Here is a 16,615-nt window from a genome sequence, read left to right on the forward strand (position 1 = left end):
ATATCTGTTGGCATCTAACACTTGTCTTCAAACTCTCCCCAGTTTCATTAAGAAAGCCAATCCCTAACATCCACCACTAATCGTCACAGTCTGTCTTGAAAACAATCTTGGTAAAAGGGTTCTCATCAGTCAGCTCTTAGATTTATGGAAGAAACCACATTTACAGACTTTGCAAAGACAGAGGCCTTAAGCTAACAGGAATTTTGTGTGTGTTCATGTGTTGTGCAAACAAAAGAGGCAAAGGTGGAAAACCACATTTAGTCAACCAACTAAAACCAAATCCAGACTCCAAAAGAAAAACTACAGGTCAAGCCTTGAACATTAAGTTACAGTTGAATGGAGATACTTACACAGTCATCCTTCTGAAAGAACAAATTATGTCCTAAGGTAAATGCCAACTCAATTAAATAACTAGGAAATGACACAAGCATTCAAAGGGATGTTAGTCCTATGTTTTAAAATACCTAGGTTCAGAGAATTTGAATTTTCAGTTATTTCACTGAATTTCTGTGATTCACTCATTCACTAACAAGGAGTTTAACAGAAAGGAACTCAAAACAGTACTTTGTATCTCCTCAAAATTATTATCTATTTCTTCCAAATGAGAACCACAGGCACACACTGATGTGATATCAAGGAATCAAAAAATCCTAGCTTCTCATACAGATTGAGCTGCTAAAAGTAAATGAACAACAACAACAAGAAAAAAGAATCCATTTTTTAAATAATATTCTTTACAAAAAATGGATAAAAAGTCTAGTATTTTCAATAGGTATCTCCACATATTGCATGAAAGTGCAATTGATGTAATATGGTTTCTTTTAAAGCACTTGAACATGATTCATCACAAGCTGCACAAATTTACAGTAAAATATTTAAGGAATTATGCAAAGAATTTCTAAATGGTTAGTGATCATTCCTGAGAAATGAAGAATGATTGCTGTGGTTCTGAAAGACTGCAGAATGGCAAATACAGCACTTCAAACTTAAAAACAGTATTTTGAAGGGAAAAAGCATGTTGGTCTTTTCTTAGTCACACATAAAAACTGTGGAGAAAATTTGTAAAGAGTAAACCTGGAAGTACTCAAAATTACGTTAGCAATTAAAAAAACCCAACAGTATTGCTGATTTGCTAAAGAGAAAGCTCAGCAAATCAACTAATTTTCCAACCTAATGGTACAGCTGAGCTGATGTCTGGAATCAAAGCAATGTGTTCCAATACTTCAATCCAGTCAAATCTTTTACTGCTGTCTTCAATTAGAGACTCAAAAATGGGAATAAATATGACATGCATTAAATTACTAGAGAAGAGAATACAACTGCTGGAAAAATATCTTATTTCCTAATAATTGTACTTGCATAGTCTTCAAAACTTTCTGCCAAATGAGGCATGTATCAAACCACCACTGGTCTACACAAGCTCTTTCCCCATGCCTAGGGTTTTACTTGTTGGTATTGAAGGTCAGCTCTGAAATAGTTTTCCTGCCTTGCTGGAGTTCCTTTTGTCCCCCATGCCTTAGGAGCTGCGTTTACACTCAAGCCCTTTCCTTGGTTCCTTCCCAACCTGCACTGTGGCAATGCTCCGCTTGGCCTGTATCTTGCTGATCCCAGCCTGGACCTACTGACTGGACTTCCCAGCTTGATTTCACACTTGCCTCATTCACCATGGACCTGTCTGACAGCCACTGAGCACTTGGGTGACCATGGCTGCTGTCCCCAGACCTGCTACTCTTGCTTTGGCACCAAAGGACTGCAAAAGCTGTCATTATGGACTCTGTCCCTGCCTCCATTTTCCTGTGGTTCAGCCTGATCCTGCTATTCCTTTACTGCAGGTGCTGCAAGCAATCTGTACTACATAACATTTTCAACACCAGCTTGGAAGCAGGCATAGACAGCACTGCTTATGAAATAGAATAAATAGAACTTGTTTCATTTATGAAATAGATCAATTTTTATTTATGAAGAGATTAAACCTTTGGGAGAAGCTGGCATTATCCATCAAAAGTCTACAGAGGTTTCAAATGCACCATCTTTGTAAATTCAAGTTGATAACAAGGATGCTAAACAGATGGGACTATACTTCAATATACACACATTAATAATAATTAGCATTTTATATTCATTGCCCTGTTGGTTAGATCATTAGTGCTTTGTGTTAGAACATTTTTTAAAGACTATTGCAAACAAAAAGAAAAACATCTGCTAAAAAATTATTATAGTCTATCTAAGGGACAGCTAAACTAAAGGGAGATTATTGGTGAGGTTGGTATTTCCCCCAAAAAGTCAAGTATTGATCAGCAAAGATACTAGTCAAAGAACTACACAAATCTGTCACTCTTAGAGAAAACTAATATTTAGCTATCAATAAGACTTAGGTAATACTGAAGTGTATACTTCTTACCTACCACTAGAGTTTTAAAGGAGTGGTCTGATACATAGTCAAGAAGGATAACCAACACCATTAACTGAAGATTTTAATGATAATGCTGTTACATATAGCTATTACTATGTCAGGAGAGGTTTAGATTTGATATCAGAAAAAGGTTTTTCACCCAGAGAGGGTGTTTTGGCACTGGAACAGGCTCCCCAGGAAAGTGGTCAGGCCTGACAGAGTTCAAGAAGCATTTGGTCAACACTCTCAGGCACAGCAAGTGACTCCTGAGGATGTCCTTTGCGGGACCAGGAGTTGTACTTTGATAATCCTTATGGGTCCCTTCCAACTCAGACTATTCCATGATTAATGACTTGACTTTTTATTCAGACAGTCATATAAAACACATATATGGCACTTACATTTTCCACAAATGTGTGCCCATAAAATACTTGGACACTGTTAAATAAGGAATTGAAAAACAGGACAAATACCTCACTAGTAGAAATGAATGCAATTAAAAAGAAGTAAAACAGATTTAATATCATTATTAAATAATGAGTTTGTTCCATGCATTGCAAGAAATATTTAACTCACCTGGTTGCCAACTAACAGAAGATGTTCTCCCAGCAGAAAATCCTTGAGCATATCTTCCATTACCATCATATGCTGTAGAAACAAAACCACAATTTTCACTTGATTTTATGCTCTCAAGTTTATGCATTCACTAATGACAGTGGTACAACAGGAGCCTAGCTTCAAGGATTTGGGGCTAAATATTTTTGAACTTTTTACTTACAGCTACTTATTTCATAGCAAGAGCTTCTCAGCCAATAATAGCAGAGGCAATATATCCAGTGACTAGAACAATTAAGCACTTACATCCTCTGCTCAAATGCATTGTGGGCACCTGATTTCCCTAAATACTTGTAATTGTCTGTAATCATTCCTTGCATGTTTCCTTTTAGTTTAGCTGAATGCCTGTCACCCAGAGTGTAAGAACTTTCTTTCAGTTTGTGCCAATTTTCCAGCAATATCCTAGTAGAACATTGCAAAAATCAGAGAGAATAAAAGGCATAATTTAGTTATACACATATATTTTATTAAACATTAAACACCAGGTTTAACTTAATAACAAATATACTTTTTATGTTCTAATGAAACTTTATTTTCAAGGAAAATAAAGATAGGAAAATGCATGCTTGAGTCTGAAAGTGTTTATATGTGCTTTACAGTCTAACTGTATGTCTAACTATTCAACTTTTATTATTAGTTCATATGTGCCTAATTGAAGCCAAAATGCTGGAAGTATATTTTTACATATATCCAGTATCCAATATCATAAAAGGTAACACACTGTACATCATTTAATCTTAATCTCGTTTCTCACAAATGATTTGTTTAAAAGGATAAAAAGGGTTTCAGGATAATGTGGCAATGCAGACTACTTTACTTGCAATAAAGTCATGTATATTTCTCCACTGTATCTAGTAAAAATAGGTCATCTGTAAGTAGGTCAGTCAGCCTACTTAGAGAAATGAATGATTGTCTTTAAATAAACACAGTATCATCTCATCTCCAGTACTTGATTAAAATAAAAATTAAAAATCAGCAGCTTGCTTATAATTTCTGAGCATAGAAACCCTCAGTTTCTGTGTGAAGGATATTTTAAATTTCCAAATCTCTCTAGAAAACAGGCTGGGGGTGGGGAAAGAAACTCTTGTAAACACAGCTTAATACCATGAAATCCTAACCAGGCATTTCAAAAGACTACTGAATACTCAATACACAATTTAAGGAGAACTTCAAGGCAAATTATTTTCTTTTTTGGCATGTGTATAGACTAGAAACTTAAAACTGAGGAGAATGAATTTGACCAGATACAGGAGAAATTCTAGGAAGACAGTTTACCACACACACTGATTACATGTTTAAATTTTGTTGCTAAGGCACAAATACATCCTTTTGATGACTTTTTTATCCTAAATTGAACAAATATGAGTATGGTTCCCCTGCAAAGCACCTTACCCACAATAAATACTATGTATTGATACTTCTTCTTTGGTTGGGTCTTCTTTTTGCACCAGGACTTAAATTAGCATTGTATTATGATGCATGGAGACATTTAATATTAGCTATTTACGCAAAGAACTTGTAAGTAGACACATCTATCACCTTTATTTATCCATTTTCAGACAATGCCTTGTCTGAAAATGGCATTGGGCATATTACATAAAAAAATTACTCACATCTCTATGCCACCTGTTGTGGACCAACAACAATGTTCCATGGCAATATTAGATTTCACTGTAATGTGAATTGTTTCAAGACCAAACATACAAAGGCAAAAATCTATATGTTTCATTATACTGTGCAGCACTGCAAAAGGCTGAGGACATATCTTTTTCTCTGTTTTCAGTTTATATCTGTACCTTTCAGGTAATGAACCACTGCACTAAACTCAAATCAAATTTGTTTTCCAGCAGGTTTTATAAAATGATCATTATAGCACTTGAATGACCAAGCTACAAAGTAGCAATACAGAAAAGAAGAGTAGAATTCATTTAGAAATAGGAACACCTATCCTGACTGGTATTTGGTTTCTGCTTCCTGAATAAAATCTGCTTTGTCTACGGTTTTCTGAAGTTATAAGCAAGAAGGTGGAAAAAGCAATGCAGGTGTTAAGCGCTAGAACAATTCAGGATTTCATTTCCAACAGACACAAATTATAAAATTATCAAAACTGCAACACAGAACAAAATCTCACATGAAGTATTAGTAGGGAAGATGAAATCTGTCATCTGTTCCCCTTGCATGGCTTGTCATTACCTTTAAATGGTGATACCCATGTAGCATAGTCTTTCTGGGGCAAAATTATAAGTGAGGTATGAAAAAATACAAGGAAAAAGAAAGTATGGAAACCCACACCAGGCCCCTAAAAGTGAAGTATTTCACAAGATCATGCTATCAGTGTTGCCTTCCAGTAGCAAAATATTCTAAAGGTAACCAAGAGAGTAAATCTCGTCCTAAGGATACCTTTGTCTGAGAGTTTGGAGGCTTCCACGCTAGATAGAGAAGAAAGCTGCTCTACAAAAGGGGTGCTGGAGGAACAGAAACCAAAAAACCCAAAGACACAAAGCCCATCCTTTTCCTTTTATTCACTAACCACTATTTACTATTACTACTACGACTAATTGACACTTATGTCAAATTAATAAGCTAAACTATCTAAAAGAAATAATTAATAACTCTAATAACTAATTTACTAAGTACTATTCACCTTGGCTTTCAAACATGCAATATTAATTCTAAAGAAGTGTATTGGGTCTGGCTGAGATGGAGCTGGTTCACAGTCTGGGCATGGAGGGTTACAGTGAATGGGGGGATATCAGTCACTAGTGTGGTACCACAGGGCTTCAACTTAAGCCCTGTGCTCCACAACTGTCAGGATTTTGAGAGGACCACAGGGAGATGTCTTAAAGCATGATTTATTATTCTTCTACAGCTCATGAAGTTGTGAGAATGTCTTTACCATGTGCACCAGATGTTCTTGGTCAGTGGTCACAACACCACAGGTTACAAGGTTTCTTAAAGGTTAATTAGCCAATAAAATTCTGCCACAAAAAGAATGCTTCTACTTTTATACCAGAAGTTAATTATTTTGTTTTATATGTCTTTGCCGCAGTGTGGACCTTCTTAGCCAATCATATGACACACAAGACAAGTTGTTATACCTTAAACTCCTTATTACCTTTACAACTCCTTCTATATCTTAACTTTAATACCTTAAAACTTTCTACAACCTAATTTAATGTATTTTATTTAAACTCACATTCTTGCTTATGATTCTAATCTGGAAGCCGTCTCCAAGGTCTTAAATCAAACCCTGTGTTCATGTCTATGCTTGAGCTTGTATACACAAGATCTCAAGAGCTTTCTGTGCTTGGAACTCCCATACTCAACATCCTCATAAATGACTTGGAAGGGATACTAATGGACAGGAAGGGGTAACAAGCAAATCTGCAGATGATACAAAACTGGGAGGAGTCGTTGACTCCCTTGAGGACAGGGAGTCCTCGCAGAGAGACCTGGACAAATTAGAGAGATGGGCAATCACCACCCTTACTAAGTTTAACAAGGACAAGTGCCAGATTCTACACCTGGAATGGGGCAACCCTGGATGTACAGGCAGACTGAGAAATGAGAAGCCAGAAAGCAGAGCCGTGGAAAGGGACCTGGAGGTCCTGGTCAATGGCAAGCTGAACATGAGCCAGCAGTGCCCTGGCAACCAGGAGGGGAAACCCTGTCCTGGGCACAGCATGGCCAGCTGGGCAAGGGAGGGGACTGTCCTGCTCTGTCCCGCTCTGCTCTGAGCTGGGGCAGCTTCACCTCCAGTGCTGGGGGCAGTTTTGGGTGCCACAGTGTAAGAAAGGCATTAATATATAGACTGTTATAGAACGTCCAAAGGAGGGCAATGGACATGGTGACGGGCCTCGAGGGGAAGCCGTGTGAGGAGCAGCTGAAGACACTTGGTCAGTTTAACCTGGAGGAGACAGAAGGGAGCCCTCATTGCGGTTACAGCTTCCTCATGAGGGGAACAAGAGCAGCAGGGACTGATCTCTGCTCTGTGGAGACAGGGACAGAACCTGAGGGAATGGCCTGGAGCTATAGCAGGGGACGTTTAGGTTGGATATCAGGAAAAGGCTCTTGAGGATGGCTGGGCACTGAAACAGGCTTCCCAGAGAAGTGGTCACAGCACCAGCCTGAGAGAGTTCAAGAAGTGTTTGGGCAATGTTCTCTGATATATGATGTTATTCTTGGGAATGGTCCTGCACAGGGCCAGGAGTTGGACTCAATGATCTTTTCGAGCCCCTTCCAATTCAGCATATTCTATGATTCTGTGAGTTCACTTTCCCATAGCAGCCCTTGGTAGCTGGAAAGGTGTTGTTCACACACCTTTGGCTACTGCTGAGCAGGGCTGGCACAGCATCAGCACTGTCTCCCCAGCATTTCCCCCCCATCAGTAGTCTGGGGTGGGCAAGATCCTGTGACGGGACACACTTAGGCCAACTGAGCCAAAGTAACCACAGGTATATTCCATACCATATGACATCAGCTCAGATACAAAAGTTAAGAAAAGGAGTAGAAGTGGGAGCATTTGTTATTTACAATGTTTGCTTCCCCAAGCAACCACCCCAAGTGCTGAGTCCCTGCTTCCCTGGAAATGGCTGAACATCACTTGCTGATGGGAAATAGGGAATTAAATTGTTGTTTTTTCTTTTTGACCATGCACACACAAAGTTTTGCTTTGGCTTATTAAACTGCCTTATCTCAACCTATGAGTTGTTTTCCAGCTTATTTTGTCTCCCCTGTCCAGCTGGGAAGGGGAAATGATAGAGTGGCTTGGTGGGCACCTGGAGTTCAGCCAAGGTCAACCCACCCCAAGGAGATACAACTTTATGCAAGAGACCTGTAAAACACAGTCTCGGGATGCAATCTACAATCAGCCCCCAAGGGTGGATCAGTCCAGCAGCAGTAAACATAAATAAAATGTTTAACAAAATTGTTATAATCTCTTCACACAGGGATGAAGACATGTCTGAAATACTATGAGAAAAATTTAAGACTAAAGAAACTACTTCAAAAATATATTGTTAAAATTTAGTTAGTACATTATTTACTACATATATGAGCTTACCCATTAGTACACATTTAACAGACTTGTGACTCAGAAATCAGAGATTTGTACTTACTTGTGCATTTTCATAAAACAAAACATCTGGCACTTTCATTTTCTCAGCTGAGTTATAAATTGGCATGGTCACAGACCCTATCTTCAGAATCCCATTGTTTATTTCACCTAGTCATTTTTCAGGAAACAAGCAAATACATTTCTTACAACATCTTCTAAGCAGACAAGCAATCAATACCCAACATTCCCAAATTATCTAAATAAAGAGAACACTTGGAAGAGTATCCATTTACAAAAGATTGCATTATTATGAAATTGAATTCTCTTTAAAACTGTAAAGAAGTCTATTATAATAAATTATGAAATGGTGATCTTACAGGAAAAGGACTCTAAGAAACACCAGAAGTTATGACCACTGCCTTGGTTTAATTTCACACTCTCATTGTATTACTGGAACATCACCAATACTGTTAGGCTACATTTCCTCAATCCTCAAGATTTCACACTTCCATTCTTCTGTTGTCCTTCCCAACTGTGGAGTGAGGTGCAAAGGTGAGGTAATGAGTGGCTGTGTGGGTGCTCAGCTGAGAGGGGAGAGCACACCCACCACAACAGTACAGAGCCACTGCTGATTCTCCCTTTCAGCACTGCATAGTTGAAATATCCCTCAACTACAGCTCTGAGAGAAAAAGTACGTCAAAAAAATTCTTAGATCAAAAGAACCACAAATTCAGTACTTAGGAATATAACAAGTGTAAATAATAACATGTAATAATTATTTTTTTTTTCTACTAATTTCTTAACCTGAAAACTGAAAAGACCCTTATTTCTAGACAGATATTTTTAGCTGTTTCCCTCTGTGGCGTGAAACAGAGAAACACATAAAATTTTATCCAGATTAAAAAAAAAAAAAGGTAAGCAGGTAGCATCACACAACTGGCAAGACTTCAAATTATTTTGTATACATAGCTTTATATATATATAAAATGTGAATAGGAGATATGATAATGCATAGATAGATGCAGCTATATATGTATATACATATGGCTGGATAGATATTTGTATATAGTTATATACATATTATACTGCATGTAATAGAAACTATATATCCATTACTATATTGGTATCTACATATGTACTTCTATATACACCCACATTAATAAATTCATAAAAACAGAATCCACGTGAATTAAAACCAAAGATGTGTTTACCACTGTAATGATCTAACAGCAAAAATATAGACATCTAATACATCACAAAACTGTGAACAAACATACAGAAGAACAAGAGCAGAGATAACACTGGTGAGGCAGAGATAACACTGGTGAGGCAGAGAGAAGGAAAAACATCATGAATGGAAAACAGCAAATTGCTCACAGTATGCTGCCTGACAGAAGATATGAAAAGATATACAGCTAGCATGAAGGGGGTCATATAGGAATGAGAAAACAGAAGTGAGAAAAATGGCAGAAGCAGAAATACATGCATAGCCCTTAAGGCTACTACAAATGAGTACAAGTTGGGTAAGTCAAAGAAACAAAGACCTGCTCTATAAAGGTGACATGCAACTTTGACAGCAATTTAAAGAGAATAACAAAGAAGTGTGTACCAGAATGAAAGCAAATGATAGCACAAAACTTGTAACAAGAATCTCAAAAAACAAAGGTGATTTTAACAGAGGAGAGAAAGGAGCACTTGTAAAAAAACAGACCAGAGAAATAAAAAAACAGATCAAACTAAGTCTGTAACTGTACAGAGGACTAGCTATCAGTGATGAAAAGAAATTAAAAAGCAGTATTAAAAGCCTGAGACATGGATCTTCTAGACTGAGAAACACTTAAACATGATGGAAAACAAAATTCCATGAGCAGGGAATTCAGCAGACAACACAACATACTGAGAGCAGCAACTCATTCTCATAGATCAAAGTCAGAGATACAACTGAAGCAAATTACATTTAATTTTGAGGATAACTAAAACACCTTTATGATCCAGCACTCTGAATAACATTCATGCAGAGCAAGAAAAGAAATAGCAGAAGCTTACATGTGTAATCCTTTCCCTCTAGTTCCTCTGTATCAACTGGACTTGATTCAATACCAGAATCCTGCAGATTTTTATGTAAAGCTGATCTGGCGAGGTTTGGTAAAAATCTAAAAGAAGGAGAATAATAGGGAGGTTGTATTTTAAGGGTTTTTCTTTTTAAAGTTTCCAGTATTTTCTGTAATCTAAAAATCTAAACCTAATGTAATCTGTAAACTAAAATTCAAAATGAAGATTTACTTGAACCTCCAAACTGTGAATGCCTATTTCTTTCAAAAAAAGCCTTCTACATTTCTTCCCAAGGAGAGGAATTGAGCTTCTTTATTAGTCAATAAACTACACTTGTGGCGGTATACTCTTTTTAAAAAGCTTCACTGTCATCAAATATTGCAATAGTGTTGTAATATAAGGTGATTTAGAACTGGAGGCATGTGATGTCCTCATTCCATTGCAAGTTAGAGTCACAACAGAAACAATCGGTTTTTGGAAATACCTTTTCTCATTACTCAATTCACTTGGATCTTATGTTCCAGAGAGAAAGAGTAAGCACTGAGGTGTCTAGAAATAGATCCTTTCAGTTTTCCAAACCTTTTGATAACAACTTGCTTTCTTTTGAAGATCCCCCAAAAAATCCCCAAACCACAAAAGCCCAAACAAACCAAAACCCACAAAGAAAATCCCAAAGCAAACAAAACCCTCATAACTTTTCTAGACAGAGCTTTTAGAACTGAAACCAAGTGTCCATGAAACATAAGTCAAATTAGACATTAATATGGTCCTGCTTTGAGTGTTTTTAGACAGTGAAGCAATGCTGATAATGATGACCTAATTTATATAGTGTAATGACATATCTTCATAAAGATGGAAAAGCATACCAAGTCCTTTCTACTTACTTTCCAGGTCTGAGAATACCACAGAAATATTTTTAAAGAAATTACCAACTTCAAGGAGCAAGACAGCAATTGCATTTCTTACTAAAACACATTAAAAGCTATCTTGCATGTTAACAACTGACCAAGAAGCCCTCGAACTTCCACCAAAACTAGCAGTTCTACCTGGAAAGGCAGGCTTTATTAACAGCATCATAAAGGCTTTCATCTGGATGTTGTGACAGTCGACGACAAATTCGCAACAGTTGTCGGGTAGATAAAAACGAGGCCAGTGACTGTGCCTGTCAAAAAATACAGGGTAGTTTAATTATTTAATCCATGTGAGGGATTTAGAGCAAACTAGTCAGGAGAAAAACATAATCCAAAAGGAATTATTTCAACTTTTCTCCTGATTCATAGATACTTTGTGCCTTCTACAGCAACTCGTGCACTTTAATAGGCAAGCTTGTAATTCTGTATTTTTTGCAGTAAGTCACTGTCATGGAAATCATTATGCCATCAAAAGATTAGCCTTAAAATATCACTTATAAGCAACAGGAAGAAAAAAAATACTGTGAACTGAATTCTATGTGCAATATAAATCCTAACATAAGTATCAGCAATAAAAAGCAGGTTAGCTACTGTGAAAGGATCAATGTGCTAAAAACTCATTCGCTCTTCACAAACTGAACATGAGTTCCACATGTAACATTCTGGCAAAAAGGTCTGGCAGGATTCTTAGACATATAAACAAGACAACACTGGGCAGCAGTACGGAGATTGTATCACCTCTGCACACGCCTTGTGGGAGGGCCATTACTGGAACACTGTGTCCTTTGCTGTTGTCTAGATGTTAAAACAAATGTTAAAAACTGGACATGATTCAGCAAAGATTTATAGAAATTACTCAATGCTAGGGAAGGCAGACCTCAAACAAACACAGCAAAATTTAAAAAAACAAACAAACAGAACCACAAAACAAGCAACCATGTATTTAAAGATCTAAAGACTGAGAAAGAAATCATTCTATAATTATATCTACCGGATGAAGGTATCTAATACAAATAGGTTCCTTATTTTAGCAGGAAACACACAACAATGAGTGTGATCTGATAAGTCACGCCATGTTTTGCCTGGGTCAAATGAAATATTTTAATTAGATAATTTCAAAATGTTTTCTTTGGGCTTATACAAGTTTATATAAGATTTCAAACTGCACTAAAATTGTCTTAATATATGATGCTGTTTCAATTGGAAAAAAAAAAAAATCTTGACATTTTAAATCCAGTGGAAAAAAGACAGAAAAGCAACATTTAATGAATTTCAGAGCCTTTCTTCCCCTTTATTAATTTTTAAGCAAAAGAAATACCTTAAAACTAATTCACCAATTCCGTCCCCCAAAAAACAGTAGTTTTGACAAAAAGGCATTTAAATTTAAAAGAAAAAAAAAAGTCAGTTCTATGAAATCACACAAAACTTCTCTCAAATGACAAAGGAAAGAATAATACTTTTTAGCATACCTCTGAGCAATGAACAAGAATTATTTAGATTGAGCTAACTGCAAAGATTACTACTCCTGCTCCTCTTGCTTTCACTGACAGAAGATTGTGAAGCAACATCTGAACAACCATGGTTTACAACCCAGCACTGTGAACATTGTGATGTAAATGACGGCATTTCACGTGGTACTTCAAGACCTACTCAGCCATGCCTGAAGCAAGGCCAAGAGGGAAGGGTATATGTTCTCTCTCCCATTGAGGAAAAGTTGTATAACAGCTGGGTATTTTCAACTGGTAGCTGAAAGTACTGTCAACAAAATTTCCTCCTCTATTACCTGATTTGTTTGGGTTTTTTATATTGAACAACTGCAAACTCAAAACTGTGTTAGTGACAATTTTTTAAATATGTATCTGAGGCATCTAATTCAACCGGATCTTGATTGTGGTCTCCAATTCTATTGTAAACCAAGCAAACAATTACAATGACGCAGACAACGCCCACAGAATGAACAGTCTACAGGTATTCTATTGTTAACAAAATCATTTTAAACAATGGTTAATATTTCAGGATAATCTCTGGCAGAGACTTATTTACTTAGACAACTCTATAAATAGCCTAATGTACATAACGCACACATTCCATCTCTGCACAGGTGTGATGTTCCCAACATGTCTCATGTCACTGCTGATCTACAAGAATCCTCTCTGGAACCACACTGTGACTCAGTTCTCATTCAGTATCACATAATTAATTTAGATATTTCACAATTCTGTAGGTATCCATATATTTGGAGAAGATTTTTGTGATGCTCTATTCAGGCATGGTATCTCTCCAAGTATGTCAAAACCAATATATTTATACATTAGATGTAAGAAGCTCCGTTGACAGTCCCAACACTGTACATAGAAATCAATTTTGTACTTTTTTAAGCTCAAAAGAACATAATAGTCTCTCTCAACTTCTTAAATAGTAAAATTATAAAAACTATTATTCATGTTAAAATCATGAAAACTAAAAACAACGGATTAAATTTGTGTACTATTTAAGCTGGTACTGCTGGATTCCACTAAAAATGTTTTTACATTTTACTTATATCAAAGGCATGCTGTGTTTCAGCTGCCATAGCAATAATTTATTTTTCATCTCACTGTGATTTAACTGTGCATTTTTAAAGAATTCTGTGGTCACTTGGTTAGCAGAACCTATTCTTCTTGACATTACTTCTTTAGTAGAATAGCCTATAGCAGCAATGCAGCCAGGAGTTCTGAAGCTTTCTATTTTCTGAATCTCTGCTGCTGCCCATTGTCATTTTATAATTACTACATAGCTCCTATGGCCAAAAAGCCCCAATAACTTCAGCTATCAATTTGCCAATTACTAAAGTGAAGTAATAAAAAAATACCTGAACCCACGTGATTATATCCATACATATCCAAAAGGCACCTCAGCATGTTTCACTGTGAGACACACACTTAAAATCGCTGACACGTGTTTTGTTCTTGATTCTCTGGGATTAGTGCAAATTCCTAAAACTTATGGAGCTTCCAAATACATACATCATAAATCAAAGAAGTTTATAGTATGCAGCACAGTAATTGCCAGCAATAGCTTTCTGGGGATGGTTTTCCAATTAGGCAGCCTTTGAAATAACACTATAGCTTAGCACATTTCACCTAGCCTTTGTTAAGACAGTCGCAGCAGGAGATAGTAAATTCAAAGAGAAAAAAGAAAAAAAAAAAGACTCACGGTGGCATCATTTGTCTCCCGAAGCTTGTGTGTTACTGACAACAACTTTTCCACAGCAACACTGGGTACATTTGGAATCTGGTTGAAAGAAAAACAATATTAATCTTACTTCAAGATATTCAAGTTCCACATATGCAATAACCATAGAGTTGCCAGAGTTGCTTTATGAGAAAGAGTATTTTTTTAGTACAGCAGCATTTAATATTAAAATAAGAATTATGCCATTAAAAGATAAGCAGGTATGTTGCTTTGATAAGCTTTGAAAATCAGCTCCTTTATGCTACACTGAAATAGCTATATACTTTATATGTAGCAAATAATCCTGTTCAGTAAGCAATAGCCAGTAAGTGCCTAAAGTACTGAATGTACTTACCATTTGTTTAATAACTTCAATTTCTTCACTCTTGCTTAAAGATTGAACATTATGAAAAAGAAACAGTGTCAAAAACTCTGGACCCAGCCATTGTTGGGTACTACTTCCAATGACAGGAGGTTCTGCTAAGACCACTATTCTGAAAGAAGGATGGATAGGAAAGATAGACCTGCAAAAAAAGAGTTTCAAAATGCATTACCTGGCTTAAGGAATGAATATCAGATTTAATATTTACAACTGATGAAAAAAAAGATAAATTACTGTACTGAAACATATCATAGTATATTCAGATGGTTTGCAATGCAACTTTATTTTTTAAAAAAAATATGCAGGCTGCATAAAGTAACTTGACTTTTTAAACTTAGGTATTTTTTTATGGTCAGAAGTGTACCCAAGTCTCTTCATCTGCAACAGGACCTGTATGCCTCAAGATGGACAAATATCTGAAATGGGCACATCTCACTCATTTCATGGACTTTTACAAATGCTTTACCTATAACAGGGTATCTCACAGTCAACTCAGGGACAAAAGAAGACCTACCAGAGCTGCAGTAATGAGTAACTTCTTTTACTGAATTAGACTGACAGAAAGGATGACACTGTAGAGATTTGCCTACATACTGTGAAGAGCTGAACTTAGTAACAGTTTAGCAACATGCCCTTACAGACGCTCTTTGTGGTCCTTGGATTAATATGTCTAGCTTCATAACACTCCTGAAAGTTATGCTTCAAAAACCAAACCAATCACTTCATTCCTGGCTTGTTTTAGTCAGCATGAGGAGACAGGTCTCTCCAGTGGAAGATTAAGATTTACAAGAATTTCAGAATTGCCATCCTGGCTCCTTAAATCAACCAAGAACAAAAGTCTAGCTACAACTAGTAGTCTCTCCCTCTCATATTCTTCCAGTTCCCCTCAACCATAACTTCAAAGACATTATAGGATAGATCTTGCTTTAATTTCTCTTTGCCCAAAAATTTTTTCTAATACCGTTCTGAACTTTGCTTCTTCATCCTATTTGCCCCCACAGCTTCCTGTGAAAAAACATGTGCTGTTCCCAGCTGTAAAAGGTACTTCTATTATTATTGGTTTTTAAATCTTTATGGGACTGACTTCTTAGCCTAAGTCAGTGTTTCCCAGTTCTCACTTGAGGATTTGGTAACTAACAATCTTGACTCCACTGAAGATAATGGGAACTTGCAACACAAACTTAAATATACAGCTTTTAGATGTGTATGTTAGGGCACTGAAAAACTGCTGCCTTGGATTTTGATATCTTTGTCTTCTCTACATCTTTTGTATACCTTGTGTCGGTAATATTTTCAGATCCTTTGATTGGGAACTCATTGGTACTCATTAATCACACCTGCAAGATCACAGCATCAGAGATCAGTGAATAGTCTGAGCTGAAAGCAACCCAGAAGGATCATCAAGTCCAACTCTTAAGTGAATGACCCACACAGAGATCAGACTTGTTATTAGCACCATGTTTTGACCAACTGAGATGATCTCCAGAAGCAGCAGAAACAATAGAGTAACACATCATATACAAAAGCCAATCAAATTTTGTTCAAGAAGGGCCTGTTTTCATCAACTGATTTTACAGTACTCTTATTAAAATAGAGGATGTTCATTTGGAAAAAGCAAGTGAAATTTGATTAGGCAGTTTCTATTGCTGTTACCATGTCATTTTCCATACAAATTACTGAAGACATAAATTGACAAACCTACTGCAATGTTGGCTCATCTATACATCACAATACACCTCTGATACAACAGGACAATTACAGCAATCTCTTGTATCAAAGCAAACAAAGGTGGTGGTATGAGTTACTCTCAGCTGAAAGTCAAAAGCCTAGAAGCTACTCCCTAATTGATAAAAATAGAACGAGACATCTGAAAACATCACATGAAAGAGGAACCAATGGGAATGTCATTGTCACTAAGCATAAAAGAAGGTCAGGGAACAGTTGGAAATTAGTCAGCTTTATTATAGAAGAAAACATTTCCTAGATAGAATAAA

The 16,615-nt window shown here is 36.6% G+C and overlaps 1 protein-coding gene across 1 annotated transcript in view; it reads right to left on the reverse strand.

The window, feature by feature from the left end:
* VWA8 (von Willebrand factor A domain containing 8) overlaps positions 1–16,615 on the reverse strand; it is a 179,625-nt gene that overhangs the window by 102,122 nt on the left and 60,888 nt on the right. Inside the window, exons 15-20 of the mRNA XM_015633778.3 lie at positions 14,595–14,763; positions 14,222–14,299; positions 11,162–11,277; positions 10,110–10,216; positions 8,125–8,231; positions 2,969–3,040 (exon numbers count right to left, since the gene is read on the reverse strand). Coding sequence (XP_015489264.1) covers positions 2,969–3,040; positions 8,125–8,231; positions 10,110–10,216; positions 11,162–11,277; positions 14,222–14,299; positions 14,595–14,763 — 649 coding nt within the window. The remainder of the gene's footprint in view (positions 1–2,968; positions 3,041–8,124; positions 8,232–10,109; positions 10,217–11,161; positions 11,278–14,221; positions 14,300–14,594; positions 14,764–16,615) is intronic.

Source organism: Parus major, chromosome 1 (genome assembly GCF_001522545.3).
Source record: "Parus major isolate Abel chromosome 1, Parus_major1.1, whole genome shotgun sequence".
Classification (NCBI taxonomy): Eukaryota; Metazoa; Chordata; class Aves; order Passeriformes; family Paridae; genus Parus; species Parus major.